The sequence below is a fragment of the Siphateles boraxobius genome, unplaced genomic scaffold (assembly GCF_051911475.1).
Source record: "Siphateles boraxobius isolate OS27281-9 unplaced genomic scaffold, OSU_SipBor_1 48, whole genome shotgun sequence".
NCBI lineage: Eukaryota > Metazoa > Chordata > Actinopteri > Cypriniformes > Leuciscidae > Siphateles > Siphateles boraxobius.
In genome coordinates, this window is record NW_027509119.1 from 4,051,224 (window position 1) to 4,063,740 (window position 12,517).

The 12,517-nt window shown below is 38.0% G+C and overlaps 2 protein-coding genes across 3 annotated transcripts in view; both read left to right on the forward strand.

The window, feature by feature from the left end:
* The first annotated feature begins 264 nt into the window (after positions 1-264).
* LOC143710634 (NLR family CARD domain-containing protein 3-like) lies at positions 265-9,803 on the forward strand. 2 transcript variants are annotated; one of them, XM_077201626.1, is made up of 7 exons: positions 265-513; positions 1,782-1,985; positions 2,891-4,963; positions 5,993-6,166; positions 7,640-7,813; positions 8,216-8,262; positions 8,460-9,803. In XM_077201626.1, exons 2-7 carry the CDS (start codon positions 1,837-1,839, stop codon positions 9,005-9,007), a joined length of 3,165 nt encoding a protein of 1,054 aa, XP_077057741.1. In that variant the 5' UTR covers positions 265-513; positions 1,782-1,836; the 3' UTR covers positions 9,008-9,803. The 2 variants fall into 2 exon arrangements, with proteins under 2 accessions (XP_077057741.1, XP_077057742.1); XM_077201627.1 differs by having other exon boundaries at positions 353-513; positions 1,795-1,985.
* Positions 9,804-10,252: 449 nt separating this feature from the next.
* Positions 10,253-12,517, forward strand: part of trip4 (thyroid hormone receptor interactor 4) — a 90,126-nt gene continuing 87,861 nt past the window's right edge. The window contains exons 1-3 of the mRNA XM_077201629.1: positions 10,253-10,425; positions 11,083-11,258; positions 12,321-12,448. Of these exons, the coding sequence (XP_077057744.1) occupies positions 10,346-10,425; positions 11,083-11,258; positions 12,321-12,448 (384 nt within the window). The 5' untranslated portion in view covers positions 10,253-10,345. The remainder of the gene's footprint in view (positions 10,426-11,082; positions 11,259-12,320; positions 12,449-12,517) is intronic.

The following is a 12,517-nucleotide window of genomic DNA, read 5'->3' on the forward strand; positions in this document are numbered from 1 at the left end:
AGTGCTGAGAGGATCATTTCACGTGGAAAAATGTACGGATTAGAGCGTGGATGGAATTTGGAAGGGATTTTAGGAAGGAATGAGAAGATGAGGGAGTGTTGGGAGGCTCTCTTTCGTTTTCTAAGAAATACAGGATTAGTTAACATTAAATAGGATAGATATAGTTGAGTTAGGTTATTTTGCATATTTGTGTGAGTATGTATATATATATATATATATATATATATATATATATATTAAATTGTTTTTATTATTTTTTTTAAGACCTGAAGATGTAAAGCCCTGATATTACACACTCCTGTACAGTAGGTTGCGGTATGCACCTATAAATGCTGGTTTGCGATCCGCCATTAAACTGAAAGAAGAAGAAGAAGAGAAAGCAGAAGAAACTTCACGGGCTGTTTGTTTGTTCAGGCTAATGAAGTGAGACCACCTGATTCAACAGACAGAAACAAAAAGGGCTCAACTTTATTTACGACTGTCTGGGTTTGACCCTGTTTTTTGTTTTTAGAGGTAAGTTTCCATAACTTGATTTTTGATAAAAAACGGTATTGTCGGTAGGCTATCCTGTGGGAGTGACAAACATGTTAAGGACATTTTTCAGATTCGATGCAGACAGATATCCACCATTATTACAAACGGGGTTGACTAGTTGTGTTTAGTTTTAGATCTCTAAAATGAACCATAACCGCCATAGAAGTGAATGCGATCTCTCTATATTAGACTATTATATTAGTTTGTGCATTCATTTACTTGATTTGACACTATTCTAAAGGAAAATATCTCAGGTTAAACATGTTTCCGTTAATGTTTCCTAGAAAAACAGGATTTCCATTCATGCAAGTTTTAAGAGGAAACAGCTGTTTTGGGGTTCATAAAAGTTCATTGATACTTTTCAAACTAAAATCAGATTTTTTCTGATTAAATGACAAAGTGCGTTAAGGACTCGTCATCTCTTTGTATTCGTGTTGGTACTATGTGGTTTTTAATATTATTAAAACATTGTCCTTAAGTTTCGAATACCTCTCGCAGTCCTTGGCCAAAAAAAAAAACGATATAAAAATGAGAAAATATTTATTGGTCTTTTTAACCTCAAACCACTGGTCTGGAAATTAGCAAGAATTGCAAAAATACTGTAAAGTAACTTTACAACGGAATAGCCTTTCCCAATTTACAGACAGTTTTTTTTTTTTTTGCTGTCAGTGTTGTTCCACTTAACCTTAATGGCTTCAAACATTTCATGAGTAGGACTGGACTCTGACCAAGGCCAAAACATGAGCCCGATGGACTTCCGAGGATTGGTTCCTCAAGCCAGTTCTTTGCAGTTTGGGTAGCAGCATCGTCTAGTTGAAAAATAACATCTTAACATCACAAAATGAAATTACTTTTTGTGGGAAGCAAACCATTTGTGGGAAGCAAACCATTCTGCAATATTCTCCTGTACCTCAAAGCATTAAATTACTTCAATGAAGTAGCTCACCAATACCAGCAGTTAAAAAGCTCTTCCTCCATGATTCACTGTGGTAGAGATGCATTTATTATTCTATTTCTCAGTAGATTTTTGAAAGACACTGATCTGGTGCATCACCATGTAACTTGTGTTTCATTGTGATTCATCACTCCACACACAACTTCCCATATTCTGCCAAAAACTCAACAAATTTGCTCAAATATACGTGCCATTTTTTTGCCCAGGAGTGCTATGTATATTGTATTATTAGCATTTATAGATCAGCATTTTAGGACAGTTGTATAACATTGATTGTATGCCCCATTTTAAGATATGTATTACAGACCTAATGCCAGCTACTTCTGAGGAACAGCAGTGCCTCTAAAATGAGTTTCCATGAAAAGAGCGAGGAAGGAGTTTCTGTTCAGGCTAAAAGTGCAGGAACTCCAGGACCCAGCTGTGTGTCTATGAAGAGTGACCTATCTATGGGCATGCCACCTGAATTCAGCGGTCAAGCAGTGACCTCTGACCCCAAGTGAGAAACAAGATTACACCATAATAATTTATACAGTACAGACGGGTAAACATAGGTACACTTCTTTTCCATGGCCATGATACAACATTGGCAACGTTTACATGCAACCAAACAATCCGTTAGTAATCAGATTTACGCCTCAATCGGACTGAAAAGCCTTCATGTAAACACCTTAATCGATCTGATTGAGCTCGATCCGAATGAAATTTTGATCGGATTGAAAGGGGTGGTTTATTCCTTTTCTAATCCGATCGAGAGAACATGTAAACACTTGAACGGATTTAAAACCGAACCTGAAAGGACCTAGCATGTGCAATAGCGTAATGACATATGATGTTGCGAACAAGCTGTTTCTCCTGTTGAATAAAGTGTCATATAAATGAGGTCCCGTCATTCTAAAATTCTCCTTTCACTGTGTCTGTGAAGTGGAGCGAACAAAGTCCCACCAGTCCTTGTTTCAGATTCTCATTCACAAACAACTGGTTTTGGGTGCTGGGAGGGGCATTTTTACTGAGTGATAAATACAAGCAGCATGTTAAAAAGGCTCATATGCTTTATGACCAGAGACGGATATTAAGTCTGCTGTTTAAAACTAGTTTGGAGAATGGTTATTATGCGTAAACAGCGGGAAACTCTGTATATTCGTGCAGTGTGCGCATGTCAAAATCAATTCCGATTTAAAGCTTGTGACATAAACGCGCACATCAACTTGAACTACAATCAGTTTATTTAGTGTTCATGTAAACCCTACGTTCGGATTCATCAATCAGAATGAATTCAGTCCGATTGAAACAAAAGGTGTGCATGTAAGGCAAGTATGCAACTATGTTTAGCTCACACTCAGACACTAAGTGCATGCAGGGTTAACGATGTTACCAGATAACAAATCTATGGTCTCTCTGCAGGGATTTGACCAAGGTTCGTTCCACATGTGGAGTGTGTGAGCAGGTTCTGAGAGATCCAGTCTCTATTTCCTGTAGACATAGTTTCTGCAAACAGTGTATCAGCTGCTACTGGACTAAGTCAGGTCCATCAGAAGACTCTGGCTGTCCTCAGTGCAGGAAGAGATCTAGAACACGGCCCATTCTACGAACAGATAAAGTCTCGGGAGGATGCAGATCTGCTGATTCTGCTCTTTGTTACACAAAAGCAGCCCGGCTGGAGGAGTCTAAAAACCTGCAGCCGGTGGTGGATGATGTCCTGCAGAGAGTCAAAGAGAGACACAAATCCAGCATGAGGAACAAGTATGAAAACTTATTTGAGGGAATCAGACGACAGGAGAATCAAACCCTCCTGAATAGGATCTACACACAGCTCTATATCATAGAGGGAGAGAGTGAAGGGGTGAATGAAGAACATGAAGTGTTACAGATGGAGAAAACACCCAGGACACAACATTCACAAGACACTCAAATCCACTGCAATGACATCTTTAAATCCTTAACTGAACGTGAGGGGAAGAGAAGAGAGGGGAATGACACAATAAAGACTGTTCTTACTAAAGGCGTTGCTGGAATTGGAAAAACAGTCTCTGTGCAGAAATTCATTCTGGACTGGGCTGAAGGAAAAGCTAATCAGGATGTTGATTTCATGTTTGTGCTGCCATTTCGAGAGTTGAACTTGATTAAAGATCATCAGTACAGTATTTGCAAACTTCTGCTCGACTTTCTTCCTGAACTTCAAGATGTGGACTCAAAGATTTATGATGAATGTAAAATGGTGTTCATCCTTGATGGTCTGGATGAAAGCCGAATTACACTGATGTTTTCAGACGGACAGAAAGTTTCTGATGTGAATGAGTCTTCATCAGTGGGTGTGTTGATGTCAAATCTCATTAGAGGAGAACTACTTTCTTCTGCGCTCATCTGGATAACCTCCAGACCAGCGGCGGCCAATCAGATCCCTTCAGATTGCATTAACCGGGTGACAGAAATTCAGGGATTCAATGACCCTCAGAAGGAGGAATATTTCCGGAAGAGGATCAGCGATCAGCATCAAGCGAGCAGAATTATCTCACACATCAGAAGATCAAGAAGCCTCCACATTATGTGCCACATACCTGTCTTCTGCTGGATCTCATCCACTGTGCTTCAGAACATCCTGAAACAAGACAACAGTGCAGAAATCCCTCAAACTCTGACTGAAATGTACATCCACTTCCTGATCATTCAGATAAACATCAGGAATCAGAAGTATGATGAGAGAGATCCGGGAAGACTCCTGCAGTTCAACAGGGAAGTGATTTTGAAACTTGCGGAACTTGCTTTCAATCAACTGAAGAAGGGCAACATCATGTTCTATGAGGCGGACCTGAGGGAATGTGGGATAGATGTCATTGACGCCTCAGTGTATTCTGGCATTTGCACCGAGATATTTAAAGAAGAGTCTGTGATTCATCAGAGGAAAGTTTATTGCTTCGTGCATTTGAGCTTTCAGGAGTTTCTGGCAGCTTTTTATGTGTTTTATTGTTATGTAATTAACACTGTGGGGGCACTAAGGTTTTTTGATTCCTTGCATAATTTGCTTAGAGGAGCTGTAGATAAAGCCTTAGAAAGCGAGAATGGACACCTGGATCTTTTCCTCCGGTTCCTGCTGGGCATCTCACTGGAGTCCAATCAGAAACTCTTAAAGGATCTACTGACCAAGACTCACAGCTGTTCAAGGAGCATTGAGAAAACAACTGCTTGTATTAAAGACAAAATTAAACATGGGCATAATCTTTCAGCTGATCGATCCATCAATCTTTATCTTTGTCTCTTTGAAATGAAAGATCAGACTCTGTACAGAGAGATCCAGGAGTTTCTGAAATCAGACAAATACTCAGAGAAGAAACTCTCTTCTGCACTTTGCTCAACAATCGCCTACATGTTTCAGATGTCAGATGAGGTGTTGGAGGAGTTTAATCCTAAGACATTTAATACATCGGAAGAAGGTCGAAAAAAACTCTTACCAGCTGTGAAGAACTGCAGAAAAGCTCTGTGAGTGTTAAATTCTCATATTACTTAAGAATTGAATGGTGCTTTTTTCATAATTTGCATAAATGTACATTTTACAACTATGTAGATTTTCCCTTATTAAGCTCTGCTAAGATTTTTTGAATCTCTGGCAAAATCCGACTAAACAGTCAGAGTAGGAATGACAGTCTTGAAAGTTATCAAGTTGTTTTGAGTGGGCTTGTGAGATGCAGGCTTAAAGATGAAGTATGTAAGATATGTTTTATGTTCAAATACATTTTCTTAACCTAGTTTATTGTTCATATACTACTACTATTATGCCATTCATGAGTTTATCTACCCCAAAAAGCACCATCAAAACATTGAGAGTGGTAGCAGGCTGAGAGTTTGGGCCTTGGCTACTGTAGCAGGCGGTCTTTAGCCATGTTTAGTCGGTGTAGGACCATGATTGACACATTACATGGGAAAAGACATTCAGCTTCGGTTACAAAAGTGCAAGCAAAAATTTGCTGCATTTAGACCTTCAAAAGTTAAATAGGTGATGCACGCTTCAAAGCGAACAAGGCTTTGTGATGCAACACTCTACAATGAAAACTTCAATAAAACATCATCATTCACTTGTTCAGAAATAAAAATGTACCAGTTTATAATGTTTACTCATCCTCAATCAGTATGTCATGACATGTCATGTCAAAAATGCACCCGATGCAGAATGGGTTTATAATAAGAGAGACGCTCGCGACACTCAAGACTGAGTGTTGCCTAATCAATTGCTTACTCATGACACATAGCAACACAGCTAAAAGTATTCCTTATATGTTGGACCTTTAAATGAAAGAATGCCACTTGTTGAGACATTTCTTCACAAAGACGAGCTGTCGTGGAAGGCACGAAATGTCAAAGGGCCTTTTGCAAGGTTAATTCCAATAGATGCCACTTGTGTAGCAGAAACCACATACTTCACCTTTATGGAAAATGATATTGGACTTTATTTGAATTACCCTGTGCAGTTATCTGTAGATATAATTTGAAATGTGTTTTGTTCTCTTATAGTCTTGCTGACTGTAATCTCTCTGATAAATCTTGTGAGATTGTGGCCTCAGCTCTACAGTCATCAAACTCCGTACTGAGAGAGCTGGACCTGAGTAACAATGACCTGCAGGATTCAGGAGTTAAGCTTCTCTCTGATGGACTGAAGAGTCCAAACTGTCAACTAGAGAAACTGAGGTTTCTAAGAGTTTTTTACAGTTAAATTATTTTGAAAATTTATTTTGAGGGAGGGCAGATAGGGGGGTTCTGGGTTTCCCCGAGAAAATTGATTTCTCTGATCTACATATTTTAAGATGTTTTGAAGACCAAAAAAAATGGATAACAGACAGCCGATTATTTTTCTCTCCTCATCAGCATCACAATCTTTTTCTCTTTGTTTTTATCTTGCCCTGTCTCTTCCCCTCCTAAAGCTGAGCTTTGACTGATATAGGCTTTTCATTTTTTTCTGTCAGTGAAGAAAGTAACATAGGGTCAACTGATAGGTTGATTTTGCCTATGAATCATTTTCTCATTTATTTACTGAAAGCTACTAAAGCTAGGTAATTAAGTTTATTAAATGCATTCACAATATGTAGGCTACATATTCATTATTGATCGTATGCCTAATACAGGGCTGTAGACGGGGCTTTATAATCAAAGAGGTCCTAAATTTGAGGTTGGTAGGTAATTTTTTTTTATTTCTCTGATATGTGCATTTCAAGACGATTTTAAGACCAAAAAAGGATAAGAAATAGCTTTAAAACCATGGCAGTGGGCAGTAGATTATTTGTCAATACCAGCTCTCTCCTCATCTCCATCACTCTTTCTTTTTTTCTCAGTCTCTTCATCCCTTTCTCTTCCCCTCCTAAAGCTGAGCTTTTTTAATTTACTAAAGGCTACAATTTGTATCATATTCTCAATATGTACACATTCATTATTAATCTTGTGCCTAACATGATGAAAACGGCTTTGTTAATGTTTCTTGTCCCCTCAGTAAATTATTACATTACATGTCACGTACTTTAGGAACTGAAAATAGGCCTAACTTATGTAACGGTATATAGGCCTATTTTCCGTTCAAAATGGCTAAATTAGACAAAACTATATTAGTTTGCCTGATTATTTTTTGTCATTCGTTTAACATTTATGACCTAAAAAAATGTCACATATGAAATGTTAAGTTTAGCTACTTACATCTTATCTCGCACTTGACCGTACGCGTCGAGTCACACTGTTAAAATTCGCGCTCAGCAGCGTCTGTGAACATAAAGCCCCTCCTACTTTGATTTGATTGGTCATCTCAAATATTCTGACATTGACGAGCAGTGAGAGACCAATGAGGCTCAGATGAACACACACACACACACACACACACACCGTGTCCTCTATTTCTGACGTGCTCTCTGCTCGGCGCCGCTGCGGATTGAAGATGAAGAACGCGCTGAATCTGATTATAACAAGACTGAAGCGAACACGAATTTGTGTAGCAGCCTACATTAATCACAAATTTTTAGGGGGGCTAGGCAGAAGTTTAGGGCTGAAGCCCCCCTAAAAAGGGCCTAGCGACGCCCCTGTGTACAACAGTTCTAAAAATCTGTCTTTAACAGTTCTAAAAACAGTGTGTGTGTGTGTATGCAGATTATCTGATTATCTTTTGATATGCATGTTTAGATTATCTGGCTGTATGGTGACAGAGGAAGGCTGTTGTTGTCTGGCCTCGGCTCTGAGTTCAAACCCAACACACCTGAGAGAGTTGGATCTGAGCTACAATTGCCCAGGACACTCCGGAGTCAAGATGCTCTCGGAACGACTGAACCACCCAAACTGCACACTGGAGATACTCAAGTATGTAGACCTGAAATAGTGTAGTGTACATTAGGGGTATATATATCACAAAATGATGCAATCTTTGCCTATACCTCAACACATGCCATGATAGGATTAGAATTAAATTAGATCCAGGGGTATATTGATCAATATATCGATGATACGATATTATGTGCCTATTTTACACCATCAGTATTTTTAATTTACTTACATGCAACCAACACATATAACATGAACATTTAACTGAAATGTGAAAATCATTGGGACATCCACAACAAAAAATAACCTTTAGTTTTTTAAATATAGAAAGATAGAGGGGGGGAAAGCAATAACAGCAGTCAACATGCAAACTCTGGACAAGTGATAGAAGGTGATGGTTTGTCGTGACCATTTTTACATGCCTTCTTCTGTGTTGTTTAGTTTGGACCACGGAGAATCCTTCAGGATCACACCAGGACTGCGGAAATGTAGGTTCTCGCTCTGAAACACACTTCATGCACATTCAGTTTTTTTTCAATTCAATATTATTGTGCTTTTATAATCCAAATTATCCAAAAGCAGTCATAGAATAGTGCCAAAGGCAAAGATGACAAAATAAAGGATCTTTAGGTATATCACCCTAAATGTGATATACCTAAAGGTATATGTTTTAATCTCTCTTCAGATTCCTGTCATCTCACATTCGATCAAAACACAGTGAACACTCATCTCATTCTGTCTGAAAACAACAAAAAGGCAACATATTTGGAAGAGGAGCAGCCATATCCTGATCATCCAGAAAGATTTGAGCACTACGAGCAGGTTCTGTGTGGAGAGAGTCTGACTGGACGCTGTTACTGGGAGGCTGAATGGAGTGGCTGGAGTCATATAGCAGTCACATATCGAGGTATCAGCAGGAAAGGAGGGAGCGACTGCAGGTTTGGACTCAACGGAAAGTCCTGGAGTCTGGTCTGCTCCGGTAAAAATTACTATGCCAGGCATAATAATGCAAGAACTGACGTCCCCGCGCCCTCGTCATGTTCTCACGTTATAGGTGTGTACCTAGATCAGCCAGCTGGCTCTTTGTCTTTTTACAGTGTTTCCTCTGAAACAGGCAAAATGATCCACATTTACACCTTCCACTGCACATTCACTGAGCCCCTCTATGCAGGATTTGGTGTTGGGGTTGACAGCGGCTCTTCAGTGTGTTTATGTGAAATCCAGAAGATGTAAAGTAGGTGTGTCAAACATTTAGACCGTGGGCCAAATACAGCCTGTGGAGGACGTTTTTAAAATAATTTATTTATTATGTTAGTGTGATATTTAATCTGTTTTGATCTGTTCAGTGGCGTTACATTATTTATATTATTATAAATGGCACATTTCAGAGATTTCAATGGTTGAGAAGTGGTTTTCTACCCGTGCATAACTTACATTTGACTGTTATATTCTTATTTGGAAATAAGTGTATATAAATAATAACTTTTTGTGCTTTTATTTCTATTTTGCATCCTAAGTCTGTTAAACATTATTGTATATGTCAAACAGACAAAGCATAACAGAGAAAGGCAGTGCAATAATGTTAACTATTTCTTGTTAGAGGTTACATGTAGTTATTATAATATCATTGAACTACTGTTAGTTAGAAGTGTCTTAAATTTACAGAGAAAATAAATGTCATAGTAAAGTTTTTTCCTGATCACCATTTTGTATATAAACTATAGGAACATAAGGTAGACAATGTCTGTCCTTGATCATGTGTTGCACTGTGGATCTAGGTGAAAAACATTAGCTACATGTACAACCCACTTTAATGTCTTTTCCTTTAACAATGTCTTAAGATCTACAAAATCATTAAGATGGTGTCATACACACACACACACACACACACACACACACAGAGAGAGAGAGAGAAATGCGCGCACACACATCCATTTAAAAGAAAACATGTGTTTTTCTTATTTCTCTATTTTCAAGTTAATAAAACACATTCATAGCACATGCCAGACCACCAGCATGCTGCATCAGCCATGGTCTTCTACATTGTGTTTTTTTAAAGAGAAGTTACATTAAAGAAATCAGCATGTAGCTACAATGAAAATCTAACTTCGGCATATTAGTGCCAAAATATAATATGTAGTATTTCAGGTGTATACCACATGGATTCTTATCTGACATTTAAATAGGCTTTAAAAATTCTGTAAAATGCTTTAAGTTACAATAATAAAGTTCTTCAAGTAATTGTAAAGAATTATGATTGATTCATCCTGTCTAGCGTTGAGAAAAGTAACAAGTCTCATATGACGATGTTCATAAATTTAAGCAGCGATCGGGATAAAAAATTACATTTGATGAAAAGCACCGACAAACATTTTAATAGCCTTTAAAATATACAGTAAATAGTTAATATAACTATTGTTTTAACCAACCACACTAGACCTGAAAGAGTGATGGAGACTTTTATTTTAAAACACGTCTCCCGGAAGCTATTACAATCTCTCTGAGAGAGATCCTGACAGCTCTGAGTTAAAGTACAGCCACTGAAGTGTCTCACAGCTTACTAACTTCATCATGACCGATTCTTTGCTTCGCTGGACTGTTGATAAGTTAAAGCATTGTTTTGGATTAGAGGCAAGCGACGACATTGTACAGTAAGTGCATTTTAGTTGATGTTTATGCCTCTGGAGGATGAATTGTGCGCGAGTCTGTCTAATGTGAATTGTATAACGTTAATTGTTTTAAAATATAAATGACAGATCTGACAATTCAGAAAGTGTGTACAAATTCGTCTATGTAAGTCCTTTCATGTAACGTTATAACGAACAGAGATAACTTGCTGGGCCGCACTGTCTTCTGCAAAATGTTAAGTTAATTACCATGTTTTTTGACATCGTACTTCCAATAATACGATTGCACGACAAAATACATGGAGACATCTTGGTACATGTCATTTTTAGTCCCAGATACTGCTACATAACTGTTTATAATAACCATATGTGAAAGATATATTCATGTTATGTGAAATGTATGTGGTGATTTAATACACGCATGACAGACAGTAGATTCTTTACAGTTTGTGATGGGTATGTTTGGGCTTCCAGTATCCAAACAGAAAACAGTCTTTGTATAACTAATTTGTAAGAAATAATTGAGAAGAAACATCGTGTCTGCCCAGATCCGGTGCACATCTGGTACACATGGATTCCACACGGCTCGGAAGTGGGCCGGATCTGGGCCGACACTATGTTGCTGTCTGGGGGTGTAAGTCAGTAATATGCCTGTATTTTTGTTTTTGCTTCGTTTCTCAGGTACATCCTTTCCATTGACAATGCTGATGAAATTGTGGAGTATGTTGGAGATCTCTTACAAGGAACGGAAGGGAAGAAGCAGGAGTTTGTGGATGAGCTGGTGCAGAGATGGCAGAGGTGTCGAACGCAAGAGCCTGATGGTCTGGGAGTTGTCTTCAGGATAGAGCCAGTCATGGGTAAATACAGACAGACACACTGATGTTTATTAAGAATTTAGAATTTAACTTAAGTATTAAGGATAATTTCCATATTGGCCAATAATCTGTATCGGTTTGATAAGGCTGATGTTTTTTTTTTGAGTTCAAACTATATGTTCTTCTTCTGTGTCAGGTTTAAAGTTGGCATGAAATGAAAATTCACACCTCTTTTATATTCATCTAGTTGTTTAAATGTCTGTTATAGATCTTATTGTGAAATGATTCATCCATGTATACGTTTCCTTTTTTCATATTTCCTTGTTATTTTTAATCAAAATTTCATAATTCGACCTTCTGGTGAAAACGGCAGACATGTCTCTGGCGATGTATGCTAGACTTCTCCGTTAATCTGCTTAAAGGCCTGTAAGGGTTTGGAAATTTGATTTGAAATTTGATTTTCCCATGCGATTTGTCAGAGGACTTTCACTTTTATAAAAAAAAAAGAAGCGGAGATACAGTGGTATAATATGCTATTATTCCTTATCAAGATGCTGAAATACCCTATTTATATTTTATATTTTTTCTTATCATTTAGGTTATTATGTTTGTCCCAGTATTTGATTTGCTGTGAATGATATTTGTCATAGTTACACGTATGCATGTATTATGTGTTTTATTCGCAGTGCGATGGAAAAGAGATTCCAACCTCGCCGTAATAAATCTGTTGCATTGACAGCATGCAAATGTTAATGTTCATTCAAATGATCAAATTAAAAATTTTAACTCCCCAGACATTTGTCTTGGTGTCAGCGGGCCTTAAACCCTCCCTCTTCAAGCTGCCGTTTATCTGCCTTCATTTTGCATGCAACATCATACCTCAAAATCCAATTAACAACCAATGAATAGAACCAAGTTTTTTTTCTTCAATAGGTCACAATACAGAAAAAAGATGTCACTATGTCAATTTTATCGCAACTAAAGTACTAAACAGCACTTCTATATAGCTTGATCTCTGCATCCCTGCCAATAATATTGTAATTGCTATGAAAATATATCTGTTGAGTGTCAATAAAGTAATATTGTATGAAATATCTGCCCCAGAGGGTCTAGACACAACTCCCAAAGACAACCAGAAGAAGACCAAACGAAAGGGAAGAAACAAGCAAGAGATTGCGACTGTCTGTCAGGCAGAGCCGGAGCTTGTGAAAACTCCCATTGACTTGATGAAGGTATGTCACCTTATTTAAATATCGTAAACTCTTATACTACAGGGCTGTTGAATGCTTGATTCTGATTGG